General features: G+C 47.1%; 1 protein-coding gene across 1 annotated transcript in view; it reads right to left on the bottom strand.

Annotated features, from left to right (window-relative positions):
• IQANK1 (IQ motif and ankyrin repeat containing 1) overlaps positions 1-22859 on the bottom strand; it is a 216658-nt gene extending 193799 nt beyond the window's left edge. The window contains exons 1-2 of the mRNA XM_074985540.1: positions 22758-22859; positions 9036-9141 (exon numbers count right to left, since the gene is read on the bottom strand). Of these exons, the coding sequence (XP_074841641.1) occupies positions 9036-9141; positions 22758-22859 (208 nt within the window). The remainder of the gene's footprint in view (positions 1-9035; positions 9142-22757) is intronic.
• Between the last annotated feature and the right edge of the window lie 336 nt (positions 22860-23195).

Here is a 23195-nt window from a genome sequence, read left to right as displayed (position 1 = left end):
ACCCATTGCCTTCTGTCATGCACTCTGTACCAAGGGAGAACAACTATTCTGTCTTTTTTATGGCATCATTTCAAGTATTTGAACACCACTATCACGTTGAATAGTAACAGAGAGATAGCCATGATAGTCTATATACTATCAAAACAAAAAAGCAGTCCAGTAGCACTTTAAAAACTAACAAAATAATTTATTAGATGAGCTTTCATGGGACAGACCCACTTCTTCAGATCATAGCCATACCAGAACAGACTCAATATTTAAGACTTAACATTAAATATTAAATATTGAGTCTGTTATGGTATGGCTATGATCTGAAGAAGTAGATCTATCCCACGAAAGCTCATCACCTAATAAATTATTTTGTTAGCCTTTGAAGTGCTACTGGATTGCTTTTTTGTTTTGATACCACTCTCACGGTTTCCCGTCAATCTCCTCTTTTCTAAACTAAGCATATCCAGGTCCTTCAGCCTTATGGCTTGCCTGCTGACACTTTGATCACCTTTGATGCTCACCTCTGGATCCTTTCTATACACTAGTGACCAAAACTAGACACAGTATTTCAGCTGAGGCCTAACCAGAGCCAAGTAGAACAGTACTGCCATAACTTGCATGCTCTACTTCTGTAAATATAACCTAAAATTGCTGTTGCTATTTTTTGCAACAGCATTGCATTCCTCAATCATGCTGAGGCTGTGATCCACCACAACTTCCAGATCAATCTCATCAGTGCTGCTGCAAAGTCAGTTCTCTGTCTGCATTTGTGCATTTGGTTTTTCTTTCCTAAGTGGAGAGCTTTAAATTTGTCTTTTTGAACACCATTTTGTCATCTATAGCCCACTTCTATTTTTCAAAATCCCTCTAACTTTTAGCACTAACCTCCAAAGTGTTGGCAGCTCCTCCCAGAGCTTTGTGTCATCTGCATATTAGATAGACTTATGCGCACTACTAGAGAGGAGCAGTGGTAATGGAATATGTAAGCACCAATGACAAAGGGAAGCATAGGAGAGACATCCTGAAGGCCAAATTTAGTCTGCTAGGTAAGAGATTGAAGTCCAGGACCTCCACGGTAGCATTCTCAGACACTTCCAATTCCAAATACAGTGCCACTTAGGCAGAACTGCAGGGTCTCAATGCATGGATGAGGGATGAGGTATTCAGATTTATTAGGAACTGATGAAATCTTTGGGAAAGGGAGAGCTTCCAGGAAGTAAGGGCTCCACCTCAGCCAAAATGGAACCAAATTGCTGGCACTTAAAAAGGCTGTAGAACAGTTTTTAAACTAAGAGCTGGAGGAAAGCCAACAGGTGCAAAAGAGCATGTAGTTTGTACAGAGACATCCCTTAGGGGAGGATCTATTAGTGGAGATTCTTTATGTCCAAGTAAAGAGGAGAGGATGGAAGCCGATAAAATATGTGTAGGATCTGATGAGAAAAAGTCAAATGAAAATGTCGCATTCAATCCTAGCATGTAACCATTTTATTGGAGACCCCCTAGAGAACATAAGATCATCGTTTTGGAGGATTCAGTGCATGTGTTGGCCGAGACTCAGACCTGTGGAAAGGAACAATGGGGAAACTAGGAGCTGGCAAAAGTAACTGAAATGGAATTCTGCTTTTGACCAAGTGTGTTGAACATGAGCTTATCATGACAAACACCTTTTCCAACAAAGGACAAGTTCAAAACATCTCAGAGATTCCCACTGGCATCTTGACTATGTCATAGTTTGTGCCAAAGTAATGTGCAAACAAAAAACTGCACCATACACACCATTTTGGCCATTTTCAAAAACAATTGAGCAAAACTGATTAGAACAAACAAAAAAGAACAAAGAGACCGGGTGCTCGCGAACAGGGTGCGTGCTAACAGGAGGGAGTTTTGAGAGGCTCTCCTGGAGGAGGAGAAGGAAGGAGCAAACTAAAGCACCTTGGGGTAAGTGGCTGCTTATATTTGGGGGTTTTGGGCTTGTGTGTGTTTGTTTGTTTCTTTGGAGTTTGGAGTGCTGAGCTGAGTGTTTGTTTGAAAGGCCATGTGCTCAGGCAGGCAGTTGGAAGCTGTGAGTCTTGATTAGGTTTGAATTGAAACACCGTGTGCTGATTGGCTGAGCTGTAGGCAGAGGGAGGAGCTATCGGGGAGGCCAAGCACTTAAACCCCGCTAGTAAGCGACCAGGGAGCTTTGCGACCGGGTGCTCGCGAACAGGGTGCGTCCTAACAGGAGGGAGTTTTGAGAGGGGAGCTTAGAGGGGGAGCTTGGAGGGAGCCAGTGACTTCTATTGCCCTTAAACTTAAATCCTTTATAACAACCTCTATCTGAAACTTTTATTAAACCCCTCATATATAATTAGAGTAGGAAATGGAGGCAGAAGCCCAGCAGCAGAGTGGGGGCTATCCTGTTTATTGTGTCGAGTGCAGTATGTATGACTACCTACCCTGTGGGCGGGTGGCGTATGTGTGCGCTCGATGCAAGGAGCTCCTGGCCCTCAGAGACCGAGTGCGTACTTTGGAGGCCAGGGTGGCTGAACTGGAGGAGCTAAGGAAGGCAGAGGTGTTTGTTGATGAGACTTTCCGGGACATAATAGGGCTGTCCCACCTCCAATCTGACAGTCCTGATGCTGTTACGGAGGATGAAAGGCTCAGGGAAGGAGAGCAGTCAATGGGAGCAGAGGGAAACCATCCCATAGTTGGGACCCTCCTTCCAGAGGGTGCTATTGTATCCTCTCATGCCAAGGATACTTCTCCGGGGGAGGGAGCACCAGCTGTTAGGAAGAAGCAGGTTTTAGCAGTGGGGGATTCGATCATTAGAAATATAGATAGTTGGATTTGTGATGACCGGGAGAACCGTAAGGTGACTTGCCTGCCTGGTGCGAAGGTTGCGGATCTCTCGAGGCATCTAGACAGACTTATGGGCAGTGCTGGGGAGGAGCCGGTGGTCGTGGTACGTGTTGGTACCAATGACATAGGGAAGGGTAGAAGAGATGTTCTGGAGGCCAAATTTAGGTTAGTAGGAAAGAGACTGAAATCCAGAACATCTATGGTGGCATTCTCTGAAATGCTTCCAGTTCCACGCACAGGGCCAGATAGACAGGCAGAACTTCAGAGTCTCAATGCGTGGATGAGACGATGGTGTAGGGAAGAGGGGTTTAGATTTATTAGGAACTGGGGACACTTTTGGGGTAGGGGGAGCCTATACAGGAATGATGGGCTCCACCTAAATCAAGGTGGATCCAGACTGCTGGCATTAAACATTAAAAAGGTCGTAGAGCAGTTTTTAAACTAAGAGGTGGGGGAAAGCCGATTGGTGTGGGGGAGCACCTGGATCGGACGGAGACTTCTCTTACACGAGGCTCCATAGATAGGGACTCCCTAGAAGTTAGTCAGATAGGGAACGTGGGAAATAATATACGGGCAAGATCAGATGTGAAACAATCGCATATAAAAAATCCAACGCGTCTGTGAAAGGCGGACATATAAATAGTGGTAGTTTTTTAAAGTGCTTTTACGCAAATGCTAGGAGTCTGTCTAATAAGATGGGTGAACTGGAGTACCTCATATCAAAGGAGGAAGTTGACATAATAGGCATCTCAGAAACATGGTGGAATGAGGACAATCAGTGGGACACTATCATACCGGGATATAAATTATATCGGAAAGACAGAACAGGTCGTGCGGGTGGCGGAGTGGTACTATATGTGACGGATAATATAGAATCAAATGAAGCAAAAATCCTAAAGGAATCAAAATGTTCCATAGAATCATTATGGATAACAATTCATTCCTCTACTATGAATATGGCATTAGGAGTATATTACCGACCACCTAACCAGGACAGTGATAGTGATGCTGAAATGTTAAGGGAGATTAGAGAGGCTACCAAAATAAAAAACACAGTAATAATAGGAGATTTCAATTATCCCCATATTGATTGGGTGCATGTCACCTCAGGACGGGAGTCAGAGATTAAATTTCTTGATGCCTTAAATGACTGCTTCTTGGAGCAGCTAGTACAGGAACCCACAAGGGGAGAGTCAATTCTCGATCTAGTCTTGACTGGAACGCAGGATCTGGTCCAAGAGGTAACTGTTACTGGACTGCTTGGAAATAGTGACCACAATATAATAACTTTTAATATTCCTGTGTTGGGAAGAACACTGCAGTGGTCAAACACTCTGGCATTTAATTTCAAAAAGGGGAATTACACTAAAATGAGGAAGCTAGTTAAACAGAAACTAAAAGGTAGAGTAATTAAACTAAAATCCCTGGAAGCTGCATGGAAACTGTTTAAAGACACCATACTAGAGGCCCAACTTAAATGTATACCCCCAATAAAAAAACACAGTAAGAGACCTAACAAAGAACCACCATGGCTAAACAGCCATGTTAAAAAGGCAGTGAGAGAGAAAAGGGCAGCTTTTAAAAAGTGGAAGTCAAATCCTAGTGAGGAAAATAGAAAGGAACATAAACACTCCCAAATTAAGTGTCATAATGTAATAAGAAAAGCCAAAAAAGATTTTGAGGAACAGCTAGCCAAAAATTCAAAAAATGATAGTAAAATGTTTTTTAAATACATTAGAAGCAGGAAGCCTGCTAAAAAAGCACTGGGGCCCTTGGACGATAAAGAAATAAAAGGAGCAATCAAGGAAGACAGTGCCATTGCGGAGCGATTAAATGATTTCTTTGCTTCAGTCTTCACGGCTGAGGATGTTACAGAGATTCCTAAATCTGAGCCAGCCTTTTTAGGTGACAAATCTGAGGAACTCACTCAGATTGAAGTGACATTAGAGGAGGTTTAGGAGTTAATTGATAAGCTGAATAGTAACAAGTCTCCAGGACCAGATGGCATTCACCCAAGGGTTCTGAAAGAACTCAAATGTGAAATTGCGGAGTTATTAACAGTGGTTTGTAACCTATCCTTTAAATACACTTTGGTACAAAATGACTGGAAGACAGCCAATATAACGCCAATATTTAAAAAAGGCTCTAGAGGAGACCCTGGCAATTATAGACCGATAAGTTTAACATCAGTACCAGGCAAATTAGTAGAAACACTAGTAAAGAATAAAATTGCAAGGCACGTAGAAGAGCACGAATTGTTGGGCAAAAGTCAGCATGGTTTCTGCAGAGGGAAGTCGTGTCTAACTAATCTATTAGAATTCTTTGAAGGGGTTAATAAACATGCGGACAAGGGGCACCCAGTGGACATAATATACCTAGATTTCCAGAAAGCCTTTGACACGGTCCCACACCAAAGGCTTTTATGTAAATTAGGTGGTCATGGGATAGGAGGATCATGGATCAGGAATTGGTTAAAAGACAGAAAACAAAGGGTGGGAATAAATGGTAAATTTTCACAATGGAGGAGGGTAACTAGTGGTGTTCCCCAGGGGTCAGTCCTGGGACCGATCCTGTTCAACTTGTTCATCAATGATCTAGAAAATGAGGTAAGCAGTGAGGTGGCAAAGTTTGCAGATGACACCAAGTTGTTCAGGACAGTCAAAACCAAAACAGATTGTGAAGAACTACAAAAAGATCTCAGCAAACTGAGTGATTGGGCAGCAAAATGGCAAATGAAATTTAATGTGGGTAAGTGTAAGGTAATGCACGTTGGAAAAAATAACCCAAATTACACGTACTACATGATGGGGTCAAATTTAGCTACGACAGATCACGAAAGGGATCTTGGAGTTATAGTGGATAGTTCTCTGAAGACGTCCACGCAGTGTGCAGCGGCAGTTAGTAAGGCAAATAGGATGTTAGGAATTATTAAAAAAGGGATCGATAATAAGACAAAAGATATCATACTTCCCCTATATAAAACTATGGTACGCCCACATCTTGAGTACTGTGTGCAGATGTGGTCTCCTCACCTCAAAAAAGATATATTGGCATTAGAAATGGTTCAGAAAAGGGCGACTAAGATGATTAGGGGCTTGGAACGGGTCCCATATGGGGAGAGGCTAGAGAGACTGGGACTTTTCAGTTTGGAAAGGAGGCGATTGAGGGGTGATATGATAGAGGTATATAAGATCATGAATGGTGTGGAGAAAGTGAATATAGAAAAATTATTTACCTTTTCCCACAATACAAGAACTAGGGGACACCAAATTAAATTGATGGGTAGTAGGTTCAAAACTAATAAAAGGAAATTTTTCTTCACACAGCGCACATTCAACCTGTGGAACTCCTTGCCCGAGGAGGCTGTGAAGGCCAGGACTCTATTAGGGTTTAAAAAAGAGCTTGATAAATTTTTGCAGGTTAGGTCCATAAATGGCTATTAGCCAGGGGTAAAGTATGGTGCCCTAGCCTTCAGAACAAGGGCAGGAGATGGATGGCAGGAGATAAATCACTTGATCATTGTCTTCTGTTCTCCTTCTCTGGGGCACCTGGCATTGGCCACCGTCGGCAGATGGGATGCTGGGCTGGATGGACCTTTGGTCTGACCCAGTATGGCCATTCTTATGTTCTTATGTTCTTATGACCTTTTAGAACATGCTATTGGATGCTGTAAAACTCACAACTCTTTAGTCACAAAAGGTTACTTAAAAAAAATCCTGTTTAAGAAGTAATGTGAGAGCAGCAACAAAACACCCTGGACAATACATAGTTACAGAAATAAAGGAAAAAGCAATTAACAAATTAGAAGTTATGAAACCCAGACAAAAAGAGAAGGGAAACTAAATGCATCAGTGAAAAAAACTTCTATAGCTAGAAGAGATAAGGTGTATAATGCATATACTTTTAGTTCTTGATCAGAAACAAAAGGACTTGTTTAAATGTTGTATAGGCCTGCTAACAAATAGAAAGAGTAAATCTGGATTATGTATTAACATTTTAAGTTACAATGAAACACTTGCTATTCCAACATTAACCAGGAAGGATGTCAACTAATGCAAACCATTTTCTAATCTGCAAGGCCAAATAAGACGCACACAAGAATTTTAAAATAATCGGGCAAATTGTTCACACATTTAGACAGAGAAATCTCTCACAGAAAATTCACAAAAGGACACAGGCCAGTTTAGGCACATAAATCCCATAATAACTCAGCCATAGCTCAGCAGCTCCCAAATTGCGTAAATACAAAATTGTTCGGCATCTAATTTTTTGCTGTAAAAGTTCGTGTGACAGAGTCCGGGCTCCTGGAAGGGATCCTCCCCTGCCTTACTTCAAGCAGGTGCTTGAAATCAGCTCAAGCCTTTCCGAAGTAAGCCCAGGCCCTAGCTTAGGGGAGGAGAGCAAACAGTTTTGCAGGGATGCAGGCTCTAGCTCAGGGCAAGGCAACAAACCCACACAACAGTTTCATAGGGGGACTGCCACCTGGCAAGTGGGTGGTGAGGAGGCACAGGCCCACCTGCTCCACCACGTCCTGGCCCAGGGGCCCTGATTGCAGCAGTAACGCCTGCTGCGTGGGTCAGTGGGGAGTTCACACTGTAACATGCTAACCCACAGACCTCTAACGGTCCTCTCTATCCCCTGGGCCAGCTCCATCCTCCCCCTACAGGCATACCTGGGCATCCAGTGGGGCATTCAGGGGTTCAAGGGGTTCCCCAACTCACAGGGGTGCTGGTGGTCCAATCCAGGCCTCCGCAACTTGCAAATCCCACTGCCTCAGCTTTACTCTGGGCACAGGCCAGGGATGAGGCTGCAGCTGCTTCTTGGGGTCAGGTGGGTCCTCCAGGGCTTCCCAAGGTTCCAGGATCAGACAGGGTCCTGGGGTTCCAATTCAGCCTGCCGTTCTCAGCAGGTTCTCAGCCCCCTCCTCTGAGCTAGGAGCACCGAGCTGACCTCTCACTCCTCTGGAGAATGGGCCCCAAATGAGGCCTCAGGCTGTGGTTTTATAGTTCTGATCCCGCCTCCTGACTTCCGGTCAGGTGACTGGGCAGAAACAGGCTCAATGCAAACCGCCCCAAGGGGTCCTCCGCTTCTGGCTCAATGGGCAGCCATCTCGCCCCACTACAGTTCCCTAGACTCCTATGTTTGTGCTTCTGATCTTGTGTACTGCAGCTCTATGCAAGCTGCTCAGCTGTCCCAATTAATGAACTGGGGAAAGATAAATTAGATGAAGGAGTACCTGTCTGTAGGGCCCAATCCTGTAACTGTATTCAGATCTCACCTACCAAACTAGGCCCCTGAGACAAAACTGCACAAAATGGCTGAGTGGAGGGCCTCCCCCCTCCTTATTTTTAGTCCAGCAGCTAGGATACTCACATCTGATGCACAGGACCCCTGGTTTAAGCTTCTCCTCCAATGAAAGGGAAATGAGGGATCTGAATTTGGATCTGCCATTTGTCAGCTAAGGGCCCTCACCACTGGGCTACTGCATATTTTGATGTGGAGGCTCCCTCAGCCTCACTTCATGAGGTGTCTCCACTGTGTTTTATACCAATTTAACTTGAAATTATTTAAAATAATTATTGATTAAAATTATGCAAAACAGTATCAAGACTCCTTAAACTCAACTGATAGAAGCCTGGTTTAAACCAGTTCCTTATGAATTAAAGGTAACTAAATATATACCCAGATTAAAGTGTATTGAGTAACCCCACAGGGTTTTACACTGCATTAACTAAATTAGTTTGGAAATCATACCTTTCATTTAACTCAATACACCTTTACATACAGGCAGCCAGTGACCTGGCCATTAGGGGAGGCCAGGGCAGAGTGCTGGAAGGAAACTGCAGGTCAATGGCCTAGTCTGTGGGCATAGCATGGGTAGGCCCACACCAAGTTGTTTGGAGAGCCACAGTCTCTCCCACCTAAGATACCCTCAACATCAGCATTTCCTGTAAGATGAGTGCTTGGGCAGCTGCCCAGCTCATTAGCAGAGCACCCAGAACCACAGCCACCCACAGGTTGCAGCTTGTGTTTCTATTGGTGGTGCACACATACCTTGGGTACACATAACACAATTTATTCTGCCCTTGAATGAAAGAAACAGAGGGAACGTATACGTATGTGTATATATATGCATTTATATATGGGTAAGGCCTGAGTAACCCTTATAATCAAGCACTGCCAATACAACTCTACGCTGCACCTACCTACATGCGGGCTGTTTGTCAGGGTTGTCTCATTTTGCTTATTGCTGGATTTCCTTGGAAGACTGGAGCTGCTCCCTTGCTTAGCTAGACCCTTCTTCTCATCTTGCTGGCTTAATGCTAGGAGAAGATGAACAAAGGGGGAAAAAAATTAGGGTTATGTCTATACTGCCCCCCCCCCTTTCAAAAGGGGGATGATAATGAGACACTTTGGGATATGCTAATGACGCACTGCAATAAATATGCAGCACCTCATTGGCATAATGGTGGCTGCAGCACTTTGAAAGTGCCCCTTTTGATCGCGTGCGGCTCGTCTACACAGGGTCCTTTTCAAAAGGACCCCACACACTTCAAAATCCCCTTATTCCTATTTGGTTATAGGAATAAGGCTATTTTGAAGTGTGCAGGGTCCTTTCGAAAAGGTCCCCCTGTAGATGAGCTGCATGCGATCGAAAGCGGCACTTTCGAAGTGCCACGGCTTCCATTATGCTAATGAGTCACTGCAAGTGTCTCATTCACATCCCCCTTTCGAAAGTGGGGGGCTAGCATATGTATAGCCTAGTAGTTTTATTTACCAGATGCCACCTGATGCCTAAAGATAAGTTCCATATCTGTAAAACTTCCAAAAGTGCTGAGCATCCACAAATTGCACTGAAGTCAAAAGTCAGGAGAGGACATAGCACAGAACTGGTGATGCCAATGTATGATCTCTTGAAGTCATTCAGTGGAGGGTAGACCTTCATTCTCACACTTCTGGGCCTCTCTTCAGCAATCAACCTTGGCAGTCATGAGCTACTGCTATTCTACCTGAGGGAGAGTGGAGAAGTCCACAGAAATATGATAAAATAGATCAATTCCTCCTTTGGTAGGAAGTACCCTAAGAACAGTGGTGGGAAACTGCATCTTCACTCTCACTTGTGAAGTCCCAAATTATCAGTTCTCTCTTAGGTCCTACTGAATATTTGAATACAAGCAGTGGGGGATGACACTGCTATCTACATATTCTGAGCTCTTGAGTCTACTACTTCTAGCAAGCTTCATAACATACAACAATATCATTGAATAGTGACAATATCGTTGTCGTTAAGCTGGCTCACTGCTTGGGCAAGAGGACTCATAGCAACTGAACCCAAGAAAGACAGACATTATACTGATTGGCAGAGAAAAGTACTCTGAAGAACATGCAGTACCCAACAGTTGAAGATCATAGAATCCTAGGGCTGGAAGGGACCTTAGGAGGTCATCTAGTCCAGCCCCGGCCTAAAAGAGGATCAACCCTAACTAAACCATCCCACACAGGACTTTGTCACACTGGGACTAAAAAAACCTCTAGGTGGAGATTCTAGGTAAAGCATTCCAGTGCTTCACCACTCTCCTAGGGCTCCTACACTACCATCTTCCTTCGAAGGAAAGATGGTAATTAAGGTGTTGGGAGTTTACTAATGAAGTGCTGTGGTGCATACACAGCAGTTCATTAAGCAAATTCCCCCCTCCCCCGTGGCAACTTCGAAGTTTTAAACTTCAAAGTACTGGCTTATGTTTAGCTGTGGCTCACCCGCCGGTCCTTCGAAATTTTGAGGAGCAAAGGGACTTTGAAGTTGTCCCGGCACTTTCAAGTACTGGCTCGTGAGCTGTGGCTAGACGCAAGCCAGTAATTCGAAGTTTAAATCTTCGAAGTTGCCACGGGCGGGGGGGGGGTGGAATTTGCTTAATGAACTGCTGCATATGCACTGCAGCACTTCATTAGTAAACTCCCAACATCCTAATCACCATCCTTCCTTCAAAGGAAGGTGGTAGTGTAGACAAGCCCCTAGTGAAATAGCTTTTCCTAATATCCAGCCTACACCTCTCTCTCTGTAACTTCAGACCATTGCTCCTCATTCTGCCATCTGTCACAACTGAGAACTGCCTCTCTCCATCCTCTTTAGCGCCCCCTTTCAGGAAGCTGAAGGCTCCTATCAAATCACCCCTCACTCTTCTCTTCTGCAGACAAAATAAGCCAAAGTCCCTCAGCCTCTCCTTATGGGTCATGTGCTCCAGCCCCCTAATCCTTTTCGTTCCCCTCCACTGGACCTGATCCAATGCACCCACATCCTTTCTATACTGGGGGGTTCAGAACTGGACACAATACTCCACATGAGGCCTCACCAGTGATAAATAGAGAGGAATAATAACTTCTCTAGATCTGCTGGAAAGAGAAAGACAGACAACTATATCTGATCAAGTTAGCCTGCAGTTTAGAAAGGAATTCAAGAGCCCTCCTAACACTAAGTTCTGACATAGTTTAGAAGGCAACATGTTCAATCATCTAGGTTTGACCAGATAATTGTGTCCCATCCTGGAAGATGATGATCTTGGCTCAGTTACTGAAGTTTATATAATTTTGTAACTGGCCCACAGCAATGTGATCCACCTGAACAAAAAAAAGATGTAAGCCCTCAGGAAAAGTTGACTAGTATAGAATGAAGCTGCCTATCACAGCAACCTGGGCTTTCAGGAACACATCAAGCCTGTCTTCCACTAACACACAGGTTTCTGATAGAACAATAAAATGAACTTTTAGCCACAGTACTTATCTTCAGTGTTTTGAGCAAAGGATACAGAGAAGATTACCTAAAGCTCCAGGATAAGAACAGCAGTCATAAGAATGGACATGCAGGATCAGACCAAAGATCCATTCTGCCCAGTATCCTGTCTTCTGAGAGTGGCCAATGCCAGGTGCTTTAGAGGGAATGAACAGAGCAAGTAATTGTCAAGTGATCCAACCCCTGTCACCCATTCCCAGCTTCTGGCAAACAGCACCAGTCAACAGCTCAGCTGCTTTGGCACAATGGAACCTGCAAAGGTAAACTTGGCTGCATAGGATGATGGGGCTGGGCCAAGACTTCAGAACAAGTTTCATGGGAAATAAATTATCACTAGCCTCACACCTTCTCATCCATGTGCAAAGTGCACTTCTTCCATATGAAATACTTAGAACATTTCATACATAATTAGGTTAAAAGAGTCTCCCCATACACGCTATGGTAATGTTTTATGTTAAAAGAACATTACAGTTAAAAAATCAAATGTTCGAAAGATTAAGGTTGCCCGTGAGTAATCTTAATTTGCCCACCTTGTGCATATTCTTGGATATTAGCTAAGGAATTTAGGGACACAAGCCCATGCTCTGGGTATCCTTAAACCTCTGACTGCCAGCAATTGGGACTGGATGACAGAGGATAGATCACCTGATAATTGTCATTCTGTTCATTCCCTCTGAAGCATCTGGCACTAGTTACTCTAGCTACGTCTACACTAGAGCCATCTGTTGACAGAAGTTACTATCGAAAGAGACCTTCCAACAAAACTTCTATTGACAGATCATGTCCAGACACAAAAGCGGATCAAAAAAGCAATCCGCTCTGTCGACAGAGAACAGCCAGACCGCTCAGATGCTTTCTTGACAAAATGGAGCCCAGAATCCCATCAGACAGGGTCATATGAGACTAGAGAATATGATAGCTCAGTGGCTTGAGCATTAGTCTGCTAAACCCAGGGTTGTGAGCTCAATCCTTAAGGAGGCCATTTAGGGATTGAAGCAAACAGATGTTAGGGATGGTGCTTGGTTTTGCCCAGAGGGCAGGAGACTGGACTAGATGACCTTCCAGTTCTAGGAGATGTGTATCTCCAATTATATCACCTTATATCATATGGCCATTAGTCCCTTCCAGGAGCCCCAGCCAGGCACACCCTTAAAGGGACTCCCCCCACCTACCTTGCCTGCCTATATTGAGGCTTGCCTACCTCATTGAGAGACAGCATAGCAACCTCAGTGCTCATACACTTTCTGTGACCGAGTTTGAGCCTTCCAGTTAGCCATGGTGCCAGAGCAGCCCCCAGGCTTGCACTGGACCCACTCCCAGTTGCTTGAGCAGCTGATCATGGCCATCCTCCACCTCCTCTGGTGGGTAACAAGCAGGAGGAGTTAGAAGCCCTGGCTCAGTCCAAGAACTATGACTTGATTGGGATAACAGAGACTTGGTGGGATGACTTGCATGACTGGAGTGCTGTCATGAAAGGGTATAAACTGTTCAGGAAGAACAGGCAAGGGAGAAAAGGAGAAGAAGTTGCACTGTATGTATGAGAGCACTATGATTGCTTGGAACGCCAGTACATAGAGAGAGAAAAGCCTGTTGAGAATCTATGGGCCAAGCTTAGTGTTGTAAACAGCACTGGAGATGTGGTGGTTGGTGTCTGCTACAGGCCACCAAATCAGGATGATGAGGTAGATGAGGCTTTTTTTGGACAACTGAGAGAAGTTTCCGCATCACGGGCTCTCGTTATCATGGGAGACTTTATTTACCCTGATATCTATTGGGAGACCAATACGGCGGTACACAAGCAGTACAGGAAGTTTCTGGAGAATGTTGGGGATCACTTCTTGGTACAAGTGCTGAAGGCCCTAACCAGAGGTCGTGCACGGTTCAACCTGCTGCTTACAAACAGGTAGAAACTAACAGGGAAGGTAGAGGTGGGGGACAATCTGAGAAGCAGTGATCATGAGATGGTAGACTTCAGGATCCTGACCAAACGAAGGAAAGAGAGCAGTAAATTACACACCTTGGACTTCAGAAAAGCAGACTTTGACTCCTTCAGGAACCTGCTGGGCAGAAGCCCCTGGGATGCTACCATGAAGGGAAAAGGAGTCCAGGAAAACTGGCAGTATTTTAAGGAAGTCCTACTGAAGGCACAGAAAGAAACCATCCCGATGCGCAGCAAGAGACGTAAATATGGTAGGAGACCAGACTGGCTTACTGGGGAAATCCTTGGAAAACTTAGGTGCAAAAAGGGAACTTACAAAAAGCAGAAACTTGGACAGATGTCTAGGGAGGGATATAAATGCATAGCTCAAGAATGTAGGGCAGTTATCAGGAAGGCAAAAGCGCAACGGGAATTGCGACTTGCGAGGAATGTGAAGGATAACAAGAAAAGTTTCTACAGGCATGTTAGCAAGAAGAAGGTGATCGGAGAGGGTGTGGAGCCCCTACTTGATGAGGGAGGTAACCCAGTGAGAGATGATGTAGGGAAAGCTGAAGTACTTAATGCTTTCTTTGCCTCTGTCTTCACAGACAAGGACAGCTCCCAGACTAATACAATAAGTGATGCACTGTGGGATGAAGGTGGACAGCCTTTGGTGGGGAAAGGACAGTTTAGGAGCTATCTAAAAAAAGCTAAAATGTACATAAATCCATGGGCCTGGAAATAATTCATCCAAGGGTTCTTAGGGAGTTGGCATATGTCGTTGATGAGCCCTTGGCCATTATCTTTGAAAAGTTGTGGAGATCGGGAGAGATCCCAGATGATTGGAAAAAGGCAAATGTAGCGCCCCTCTTTAAAAAAGGGAAGAAGGATGATCCAGGAAACTATAGGCCGGTCAGTCTTACATCAGTCCCTGGAAAAATCATAGAGGGGCTCCTCAAGGAAGTCATTTTGAGACACTTGAGCTGTGTCTACACATGCACGCTACTTTGAAGTAGTGGCACTAACTTCGAAATAGCGCCCGTCGTGGCTACACGCGTCGGGCGCTATTTCGAAGTTAACTTCGACGTTAGGCGGGAGACGTCGAAGTCGCTAACCTCATGAGGGGATCGGAATAGCGCCCTACTTCAACGTTCAACGTTGAAGTAGGGACCGTGTAGACGATCCGCGTCCCGCAACGTCGCAATTGCCGGGTCCTCCATGGCGGCCATCAGCTGGGGGGTTGAGAGATGCTCTCTCTCCAGCCCCTGCGGGGCTCTATGGTCACCGTGGGCAGCAGCCCTTAGCCCAGGGCTTCTGGCTGCTGCTGCGGCAGCTGGGGATCCATGCTGCAGGCACAGGGTCTGCAACCAGTTGTCGGCTCTGTGGATCTTGTGTTGTTTAGTGCAACTGTGTCTGGGAGGGGCCCTTTAAGGGAGCGGCTTGCTGTTGAGTCCGCCCTGTGACCCTGTCTGCAGCTGTGCCTGGCACCCTTATTTCGATGTGTGCTACTTTGGTGTGTAGACGTACCCTCACAGTGCCTATTTCGATGTGGTGCCGCGCAACGTCGAAGTTGAACATCGACGTTGCCAGCCCTGGAGGACGTGTAGACGTTATTCATCGAAATAGCCTATTTCGATGTTGGCTTCACGTGTAGACGTAGCCTTGGAGGAGGGGAAAGTGATCAGGAATAGTCATCATGGATTCATGAAAGGCAAGTCATGCCTGACAAATCTGATTAGTTTCTATGATGAGATAACTGGGTCTGTGGATAGGGGAAAATCAATGGATGTGATTTATCTTGATTTTAGCAAAGCTTTTGATACGGTCTCCCACAATATTCTTGTCAGCAAGTTAAAGGAATGTGGATTGGATAAATGGACAGTAAGATGGATAGAAGACTGGCTAGAAGGTCAGGCCCAGCAGGTAGTGATCAATGGCTTGATGCCGGGATGGCGGTCGGTTTCTAGTGGAGTGCCCCAAGGTTCAGTTCTGGGTCCTGTTCTGTTCAACACATTTATCAATTACCTGGATGAGGAGTTGGACTGCACCCTCAGCAAGTTTGCAGATGACACTAAGCTAGGGGGAGAGGTAGATATGCTGGAGGGTAAGGATAGGGTCCAGAATGACTTAGACAAATTGGAAGACTGGGCTGCAAGAAATCTGATGAGGTTCAATAAGGACAACTGCAGAGTCCTGCACTTGGGCTGGAAGAATCCCAAACATTGTTACAGGCTGGGGTCCGACTGGCTCGGTAGTAGCTCTGCAGAAAAGGACCTGGGAGTTCTAGTAGACGAGAAGCTGGACATGAGTCAACAGTGTGCCATTGTAGCCAAGAAGGCTAATGGCATATTAGGTTGCATCTCCAGTAGATCCAGAGAAGTGATTATTCCTCTTTATGCGGCTTTGGTGAGGCCACATCTGGAGTACTGTGTCCAATTCTGGGCCCCCAATTATAGGAAGGATGTGGACACACTGGAGAGGGTCCAGCGGAGGGTGACCAAAATAATTAGGGGGCTGGAGCGTATGACAATGAAGAAAGGTTGAGGGAATTGGGACTGTTTAGTCTGCAGAAGAGAAGACTGGGGGGACTTGATAACAGCGTTCAACGTACTGAAGGGAGGCTGCAAAGAGGCTGGAGAGAGGCTGTTCACAGTGGTCACGGATGGCAGAACACGGAACAATGGTCTCAGGTTGTGATTGGGAAGGTCCAGGTTGAACATTAGGAAAAACTTCTTCATTTGGAGGGTGGTGAAGCATTGGAATGGTCTACCCAGGGAAGTAGTGGAGTCTCCATCCCTGGAGGTGTTTAAGTCTCGCGTCAACAAAGCCCTGGCTGGGCTGGGCTGATCTGATCTGATGGGTTTGGTTCTGCTGAAGGCAGGGGGCTGGACTTGATGGCTTTTTTAGGTCTCTTCCAGCTCTATTATTCTATGAACACACCTAACACCAGGATTGAGGAGTATGCTCTCAGTGCCCCATGGCCCCACTTGTGACCAGGCAGGTCTGGAGGTACAGCACAAGCTCACACTGGTGGGACTGGCTGGTCTTGGGACAGTGAGAAGATCAGCAGTGCCTCCAGAACTTCCACATGCAGAAGGACACCTTCCTGGACCTCTGTGCCTGGCTTGCCCCTGCCCTCTGCAGACAGGACACCCAGGTGCAGTCTGCCATACCCCTGGAGAAATGGGTAGTCATCGCCCTCTGGGAAGCTCATCACTCCAGACAGCTATTGATTCCACTCAGTCAGGATCAGTTTGGTGTGGGGAAGTCCATCGTTGGACCCGTTCTCATGCAGGTAAGGCACTCCCTGGCTTATCTGCTATTCTCATACAGGTAAGGCCCTGCAAGGGAGAGCAGGGGATCCCACCCAAATGGGACCCTCAAGGAGCAGGGTCAGGGGTGCAAGGGGTGGGAAGCCCTGTCCCTGGGGGACCATGCCATCCCACCCTCACACACACCTTCTGCCAAGGGGGCAGCCCCACAGGGTGGGTGCCTGGAGAGCCTGGAGGGAGGGGGATTAGAGGAGGCAGGGGAGCCTGCCATGGCCCAGGGACTTCCTCCTTCAGTCCCTCATATGTGTGTTTGGTCTCCTCCCTGTGTACGGAGTGACAGTCATCAACATGCTTGGGCTCCAGAGGGTCACCTGTATTGCAGACTTGGACGCAGTCATGGCCAGCTTCACTGCCCTGGGGATCCTGAACTGCTTTGGAGCGATTGACGGGACCCACATCCCCATCCATGCCCCAGACCACACTGTGGTATGGTACATAAACCACGAGGGATACCACTCCTTACTGCTGCAAGCCCTGGTCATAGAATCATCATAAAATCCTGGAGCTGGAAGGGACCTTAGGAGGTCATCTAGTCCAGCTACCTGCCTAAAGCAGGATCAAGCCCAACTAAATCAACCTAGCCAGGACTTTGTCAAGCTGGGACTTAAACCTCTAGGGATGGAGATTCCACCACCCTCTCTAGGTAAAGTATTCTAGTATTTCACCACCCTTCACCTAATCCTGTGGTCAACCACCAGGGACAGCTCCTCGACGTGTATGTCAAGTGGTCAGGCTGGGCACACGACACCTGCGTGTTCTGCAACTCCAGCCTGTGCCGGAGAGTAGAGGCAGGCACCTGCATACACCAGCAGGAGCTGGCAGTTGGGGACATGAGCCTGCTGTTGTGCCTGGTGGGGGATGCCACCTACCCCCTCATGCCCTGCCTCATGAGGCCATACACTAGCCACCTGGACCCAAGCCAGGAACTCTTTAATGCCCAGCTCAACCGCGCATGGAACCAGGTGGAGCGTGCCTTCAGCTGTCTGAAGGCACAGTTTAGGTGCCTCCTGACTTAGCTGGATATAGGGGAGCACATTGTCCCCCAAGTTGTGGGGGTGTGCTGTGTCCTCCACAACATAGTGGATTGGAAGGGAGAGTCCTACCTCCCAGCGTGGGAGGTGGATGCCGTGCACAGCTACAGCCAGCCGGGCACAGCTCCCATCTGCCAAGCCCATCTGGACAGGCTGCAGATCCACAAGGCCCTGAGGAAGAACTTCTCCCAAAGACCCCAACGACCATCCACAGGGCACCCCCAGCAGGGGCCTCAGGCACGCACCCTACTCCATTCCCACCAGGACCCCTCCCATCACCCTCTCACCCCTTCTCAGCCCCGCCCCAATAAAAAGGGACACGGAGGTAGTGAAAAAATAACTCTTTACTTAAACAGAAATAAATGTGTGGAAAATAAATCTCATTCAAAAACTACATAGTGCCATAAAGGACAATTATATACAGTGGGGTTGGGGCTTGGGACAGTGGATGGGACGCCACAACCCCATGAGGGAGTGGGACCCCATGAGGGAGTTACAGCAATGAAGGGTCCTGTGGCACCTTATAGACTAACAGAAAAGTTTTGAGCATGAGCTTTCGTGAGCACAGACTCACTTCATCAGACCCCAAGCAGCACCGGCCCTGGGATCCCCTCCTCCTGCAGGTTCAGGGTCCCCGTTGGCGCTGGCTTGGGGCCAGGAGCAGAGGGAGGTACAGAGGGGTGGGGCTGCGGTGGAGTTGAGCTTGGCGGGGAGAAGTGGGAGGGGCAGCCATGTCCAATCAGCCACTGTGCCAGGTCCAACATGCCTTGGGTGATGACCAGCAGGGGCAAAGCAGTGGGGGCAGTGGATGAGGGAGTGAGTGGCTGGGCCAATTGGTCCTACCAGCTGCTGGTGATGGTGTCTTGGCAGGACATTAATTGGTCCCAGGCCTGTGCCTTCCACTCCCAGTCCTCTTGCAGCTGCTTTTCCAGGAGGTCATTCTGTCTCCTGAGGATGGCCATGATGGCCTGCAGGACATCCTCGTGCTGCCAGTGACAACCGCTCCAGCCATGGGCTCGCCTCACAGTGATGGGGAACCGGCTGTCTCCTGCACCAGTCCTGGGCTGCCCCACTCCAGTCCCAGGATGGAGCTGGTTGGCCTGGCGGCATGGTGGGGCTGGCCTGGCCCTCAGATGGTACAGCTGTAAGGAAGACAGAGAGGAGAGATGGTGAGTCATTCCTGTCACACAGCCCTTATGGCCTGGCCCCTCACGCACTGTCAGCAGCAGCTACCACCCCCAAGCCAAAGGATGGGGATGTCCTGGGAGCACAGGCATGTGCACTGCATGACGGACCCTGCCACACAGGGACCCCGTGGTGCCTTGGGGACTGGGCTGACTGCTGCACCTCCAACCCTACTTGACAGGTTAGTAGCCAAGTGGGAGTTTCCAGCCACGGAATGGTCCCCACATGAGTGGCGGGCATGCTGGGTGCATCCTGACCCTCCCTGGAGCCCCCATGCATGTGTGGCTCAGTGCTCTCACCTATGGGCATGCCCATGTGCTAGAAGCCGCACTCCTCAGTGGTGTGCAGAGTGTCAGGCTGGTGCCCATTTGGCTGGCCTGCTGCACACCCCTGGAGCATGTGACACGTGGGAAACTTACCAGAGGGTCCCTCAAACAGGTCTGGGGATGCCCTGGACATGCCCTGGGTGGAGGAGGAACCCTAGTCTGGGGTGACGACCAGAGGTCCCTTGCTGGCCTCTGAGGCAATGTTGCCCTCCAGCTCTGGCTGGGTCCCAGGCTGCTGCTCCTCCAGCTCCAGCTCTGGGGGGACTCCTCAGCTGTGTCCACAGCAGCAACTTGGAGGGAGGAGTCCTTGACCCTCAGGAGGCTGTGCAGTTCATTACAGTAGCAGTAGGTTGCAGAACCTGCCCTTGACCTCCTGGATGCACTGTAGGCCCAGCTGTGCCCATGCCTCAGCTCCTTAACCTTCACCCAGACTTGATCCATAGGGTGGTCCTGTGCTTCCAGGGCAGTGGCTATACGCCAGGGTATTTCACCTCTTGGTGGCAGGGTCCAAGAGAATGTCCTCCACAGCCTGAAGAGGGCCTGGATCTTGGGCCTGGTCCATGAGGGGATCCATCGCTTGCTGCCTCAGGGGGACTCCTGGGACCTCTCCTGCAACTCCCCTGACAGCCCCATGGTGTTGTGGGGCTGCCGGCTGTCAGCCAGGGCTGGGGGTGATGCTAGGGAGTGGCTGAGAGGGCATGAGGGATGAGGAGCTTGTGGCTCTGCTGCTTGCAAGCTCTCAGCTTCCTGTCACAGGGTTTTCAGGGCTCCCAGTGACTTTCAGAATAGCTGCAGGCAGAGAGCATAGAGCTGTGATTACTGTGGATAGGGTGGCACCATGAAGGACTGTTCTGTTGACAGAAGCCCCCCCCCACCTCCCCCAGAGCATCTGCACTTGTTTTTTGGGCATTCTGCCTCATGGCAGAGAGGCAGAAGACTGTTGACAAAGGTGCCACATTCTGTTAATTTACTGTCAACAGAACACATTTTTAGTGTAGATGTTCCCTGGGTTTTCTTGACCAAATGACAGTTTTGCTGAAAAACCCTCTAGTGTAGACATAGCTTGTTAGAAAATAGGATACTGGGTTACATGGACCATTGGCCTAATCCTCTGTGGTCCCTCCTATGTTAGTCAAGCCATTTTGAGAAAAAATGACTAGATGAAAAACAAAGAAGGCAGTGATCAATATACCAGACTACATTATGGTAAAAGCTGTGTTATCTGGCCCTGGCATTAAAGTCTATGACAGTTTCAAATTCTAATTTCCCTTCCTTATTACCTAGACTCCTAGCATTTGTTAAAAAAAAAAAAAAAAAAAAAGGTAACTGATTTGTTGTCCCTTCACACTCTTTCCCATCTCATCTTAATATTTTCCACAACAACTAGAGTGACACAGAGATATACCTACACCAATCTCATAGAGCTGGAAGGGACCTTCAGAGATCATCTAGTCTAGCCCCCTGCACTCACAACAGGACCTATTACCATCCCTGACTTTTTTTCCTTCCCCCAAGTCTGTTTACCCCAGATCCCTAAATGGCCCCCTCAATGACTGAACTCACAACACTGGGTTTAATAGGCCCATACTCAAACCACTGATATCCCTTCTCCACAAGGGATCTAATCTTCACCAGACCCTTGAAAGAACCCCTCAAGGACTGAACTCACAATCTTAAGTTTATAAGGCCAATGCTCTAACCTCTGAGCTCTATGTAACCACATTTAACTATCTGTAGCCTGTGGCTGGGTCTATACGGCACGGCTCTCTCAGCAGATCCATGCTGAATTCAGGCATAAAGGTCTGGTGACACAGGGGCCTTTTGCTGGCAGGGGCACATCCACATGGCCTCTTCACTGCTGGCACCCCCTTATGCCGAGACCGAGCTCTTGTGCAGCTATGCTAATGAGCCGTGGGGCCATGCTAATTAGCGGCCATTTGCAATTTTGAGGCTGCTCATTAGCATGGATCTGCTGGGAAAGCGGCACTGTGTAGACCCAGCCTATGAGTCCTCTTAGCACCTTCTTCTGGCATTGCTAGTTCAAAACACTCTTATCTGTTCCAATTTGTCTTCAACTAAGATTAGCTTACCTACTTATGTGATTCTGGTCGTCTCATTCATCCAGGCCCCTCTCCTACTGGAATGTGGCCCAATGTTCCACAAAACTGAAACCTTCAGTTTCATACCACCCACATAGATAATGGTGCACCTCCACTCTTTTCTGCCTTCTCTTATTTGTGGAAATGGAAGGGTCTCCAAGAGATAACTTGATTATTTTCTTCTTCACAGTCCTTTCCAAGACAGACAATTTTTCGTTTCAAGTATTAAGCTAGAGCTTTAACCGCTAAGATGTATGTTCAAACCTCTTTGCCACAAAAAAATATCCATTATGACCTAGGCAAGTCCCTCAGCTGCCCCATCCATGAATTAAAAAAAATTTCTTTACCACCAAGGAGTGTTAAGAATAAATACATTAAAGATTGTGAGATGCTCAAATACTACACTAAAGGGAGACCATAAAAGTATCTACAGATGACATACCTATAGTTTTTAATAATCTTTGTAATTGCATGTAATGCTGTCACAAACAAAAAGGTATGAATGGTTTAATTGAATAAAATAGAGACAGATAAACAGGTAGATGGATTGATCATGACTCATTGAGTCTGACAATGGCTTGAAATTTAGCTGGAAGCTGATATCAAGCAGAATGCCCCATGGTTGGTCCTGGGGGCTATTTTGTACGACATCTTCATTAATGATGTGCATGATAGGATGGATTGCACTCTCAGCAAGTTTGTGGGTGACATTAAACTGGTGGTGGAGAAGTAGAATCATCTAATCACAGACTATTAGAACTGGAAGGACCTTGAGATGTCATCAAGTTCAGTCCCCTGCACTCATGGCAGGATGAAGCACCATCTTAAGTTTTCATGCTCTTATGTGCCTTCTTCCCCAGTAGCAGAAGTGGCAACAATTTCCAAGAATTTTGTTGTCCAGTAAGTCTATGCCATCTCAATTGGGTGTACAGCATTGATACTGGCGATTCCAGATTACACATCTTCTTCACTAGAATGGTCACCAATTTACAATTCCCCTATAAAAGAAATCTCTGTTGTCTTCCACCATATAGGAAAACAAAGCACATCCACCACAGGTCATTATGACTGATCCATTTTGACTATATCTGCTGCATGGTGTAACACCATACCTACGCAGAAAGAAATCACACTCCCTGTACCTGAACATCACAAATTGATGATGATAGACTGAAAGACAACAATTGTCACAGAACCAGGATTCTGCCACCAATATCCTTTGTGGCTCAAATGTTTTAGCATTGACCACGCTACCTGTTTTTTTAGATGCTGTTCCTGATTTCTTCACCAGTAAAGTTGGTTTCAAACCTTTCTTAGCAGCAGCTTTTCCTGCTGCTTTCCTGTCACTCATTTCCCTGAAAAAGAAGAGAGGCCAGCAGGTTTCTTATTCATCTTAAGGCACTAATAAGATCAGCTTTGCATGAGCCAAGAGACAGTAACAAACAAACTTCAGATCCGCAAACATGAATGCATGAGGAGCGCTAATAAATTCACAGGGATTACTTGACCACGTGTCTGCAGTAACACACCCACTTGTGGCATGGATGGGGAGAGTGCGCGCGTAGGCGGGAGAGAGGAGATAATTCCGGTGCTACACCCGGCCGCTCCCGTAACAACAGCGGCCCCAACCGTCACCAGGCAACGGAAACGCCGGACGTGCGCCCATTCCTACGCGGAAGTGGAAGGG

The sequence above is a fragment of the Carettochelys insculpta genome, chromosome 2 (assembly GCF_033958435.1).
Source record: "Carettochelys insculpta isolate YL-2023 chromosome 2, ASM3395843v1, whole genome shotgun sequence".
Taxonomy (NCBI): domain Eukaryota; kingdom Metazoa; phylum Chordata; order Testudines; family Carettochelyidae; genus Carettochelys; species Carettochelys insculpta.
Note: the sequence above shows the minus strand (reverse complement) of the source record. Positions and strands in the feature narration are given on the sequence as shown.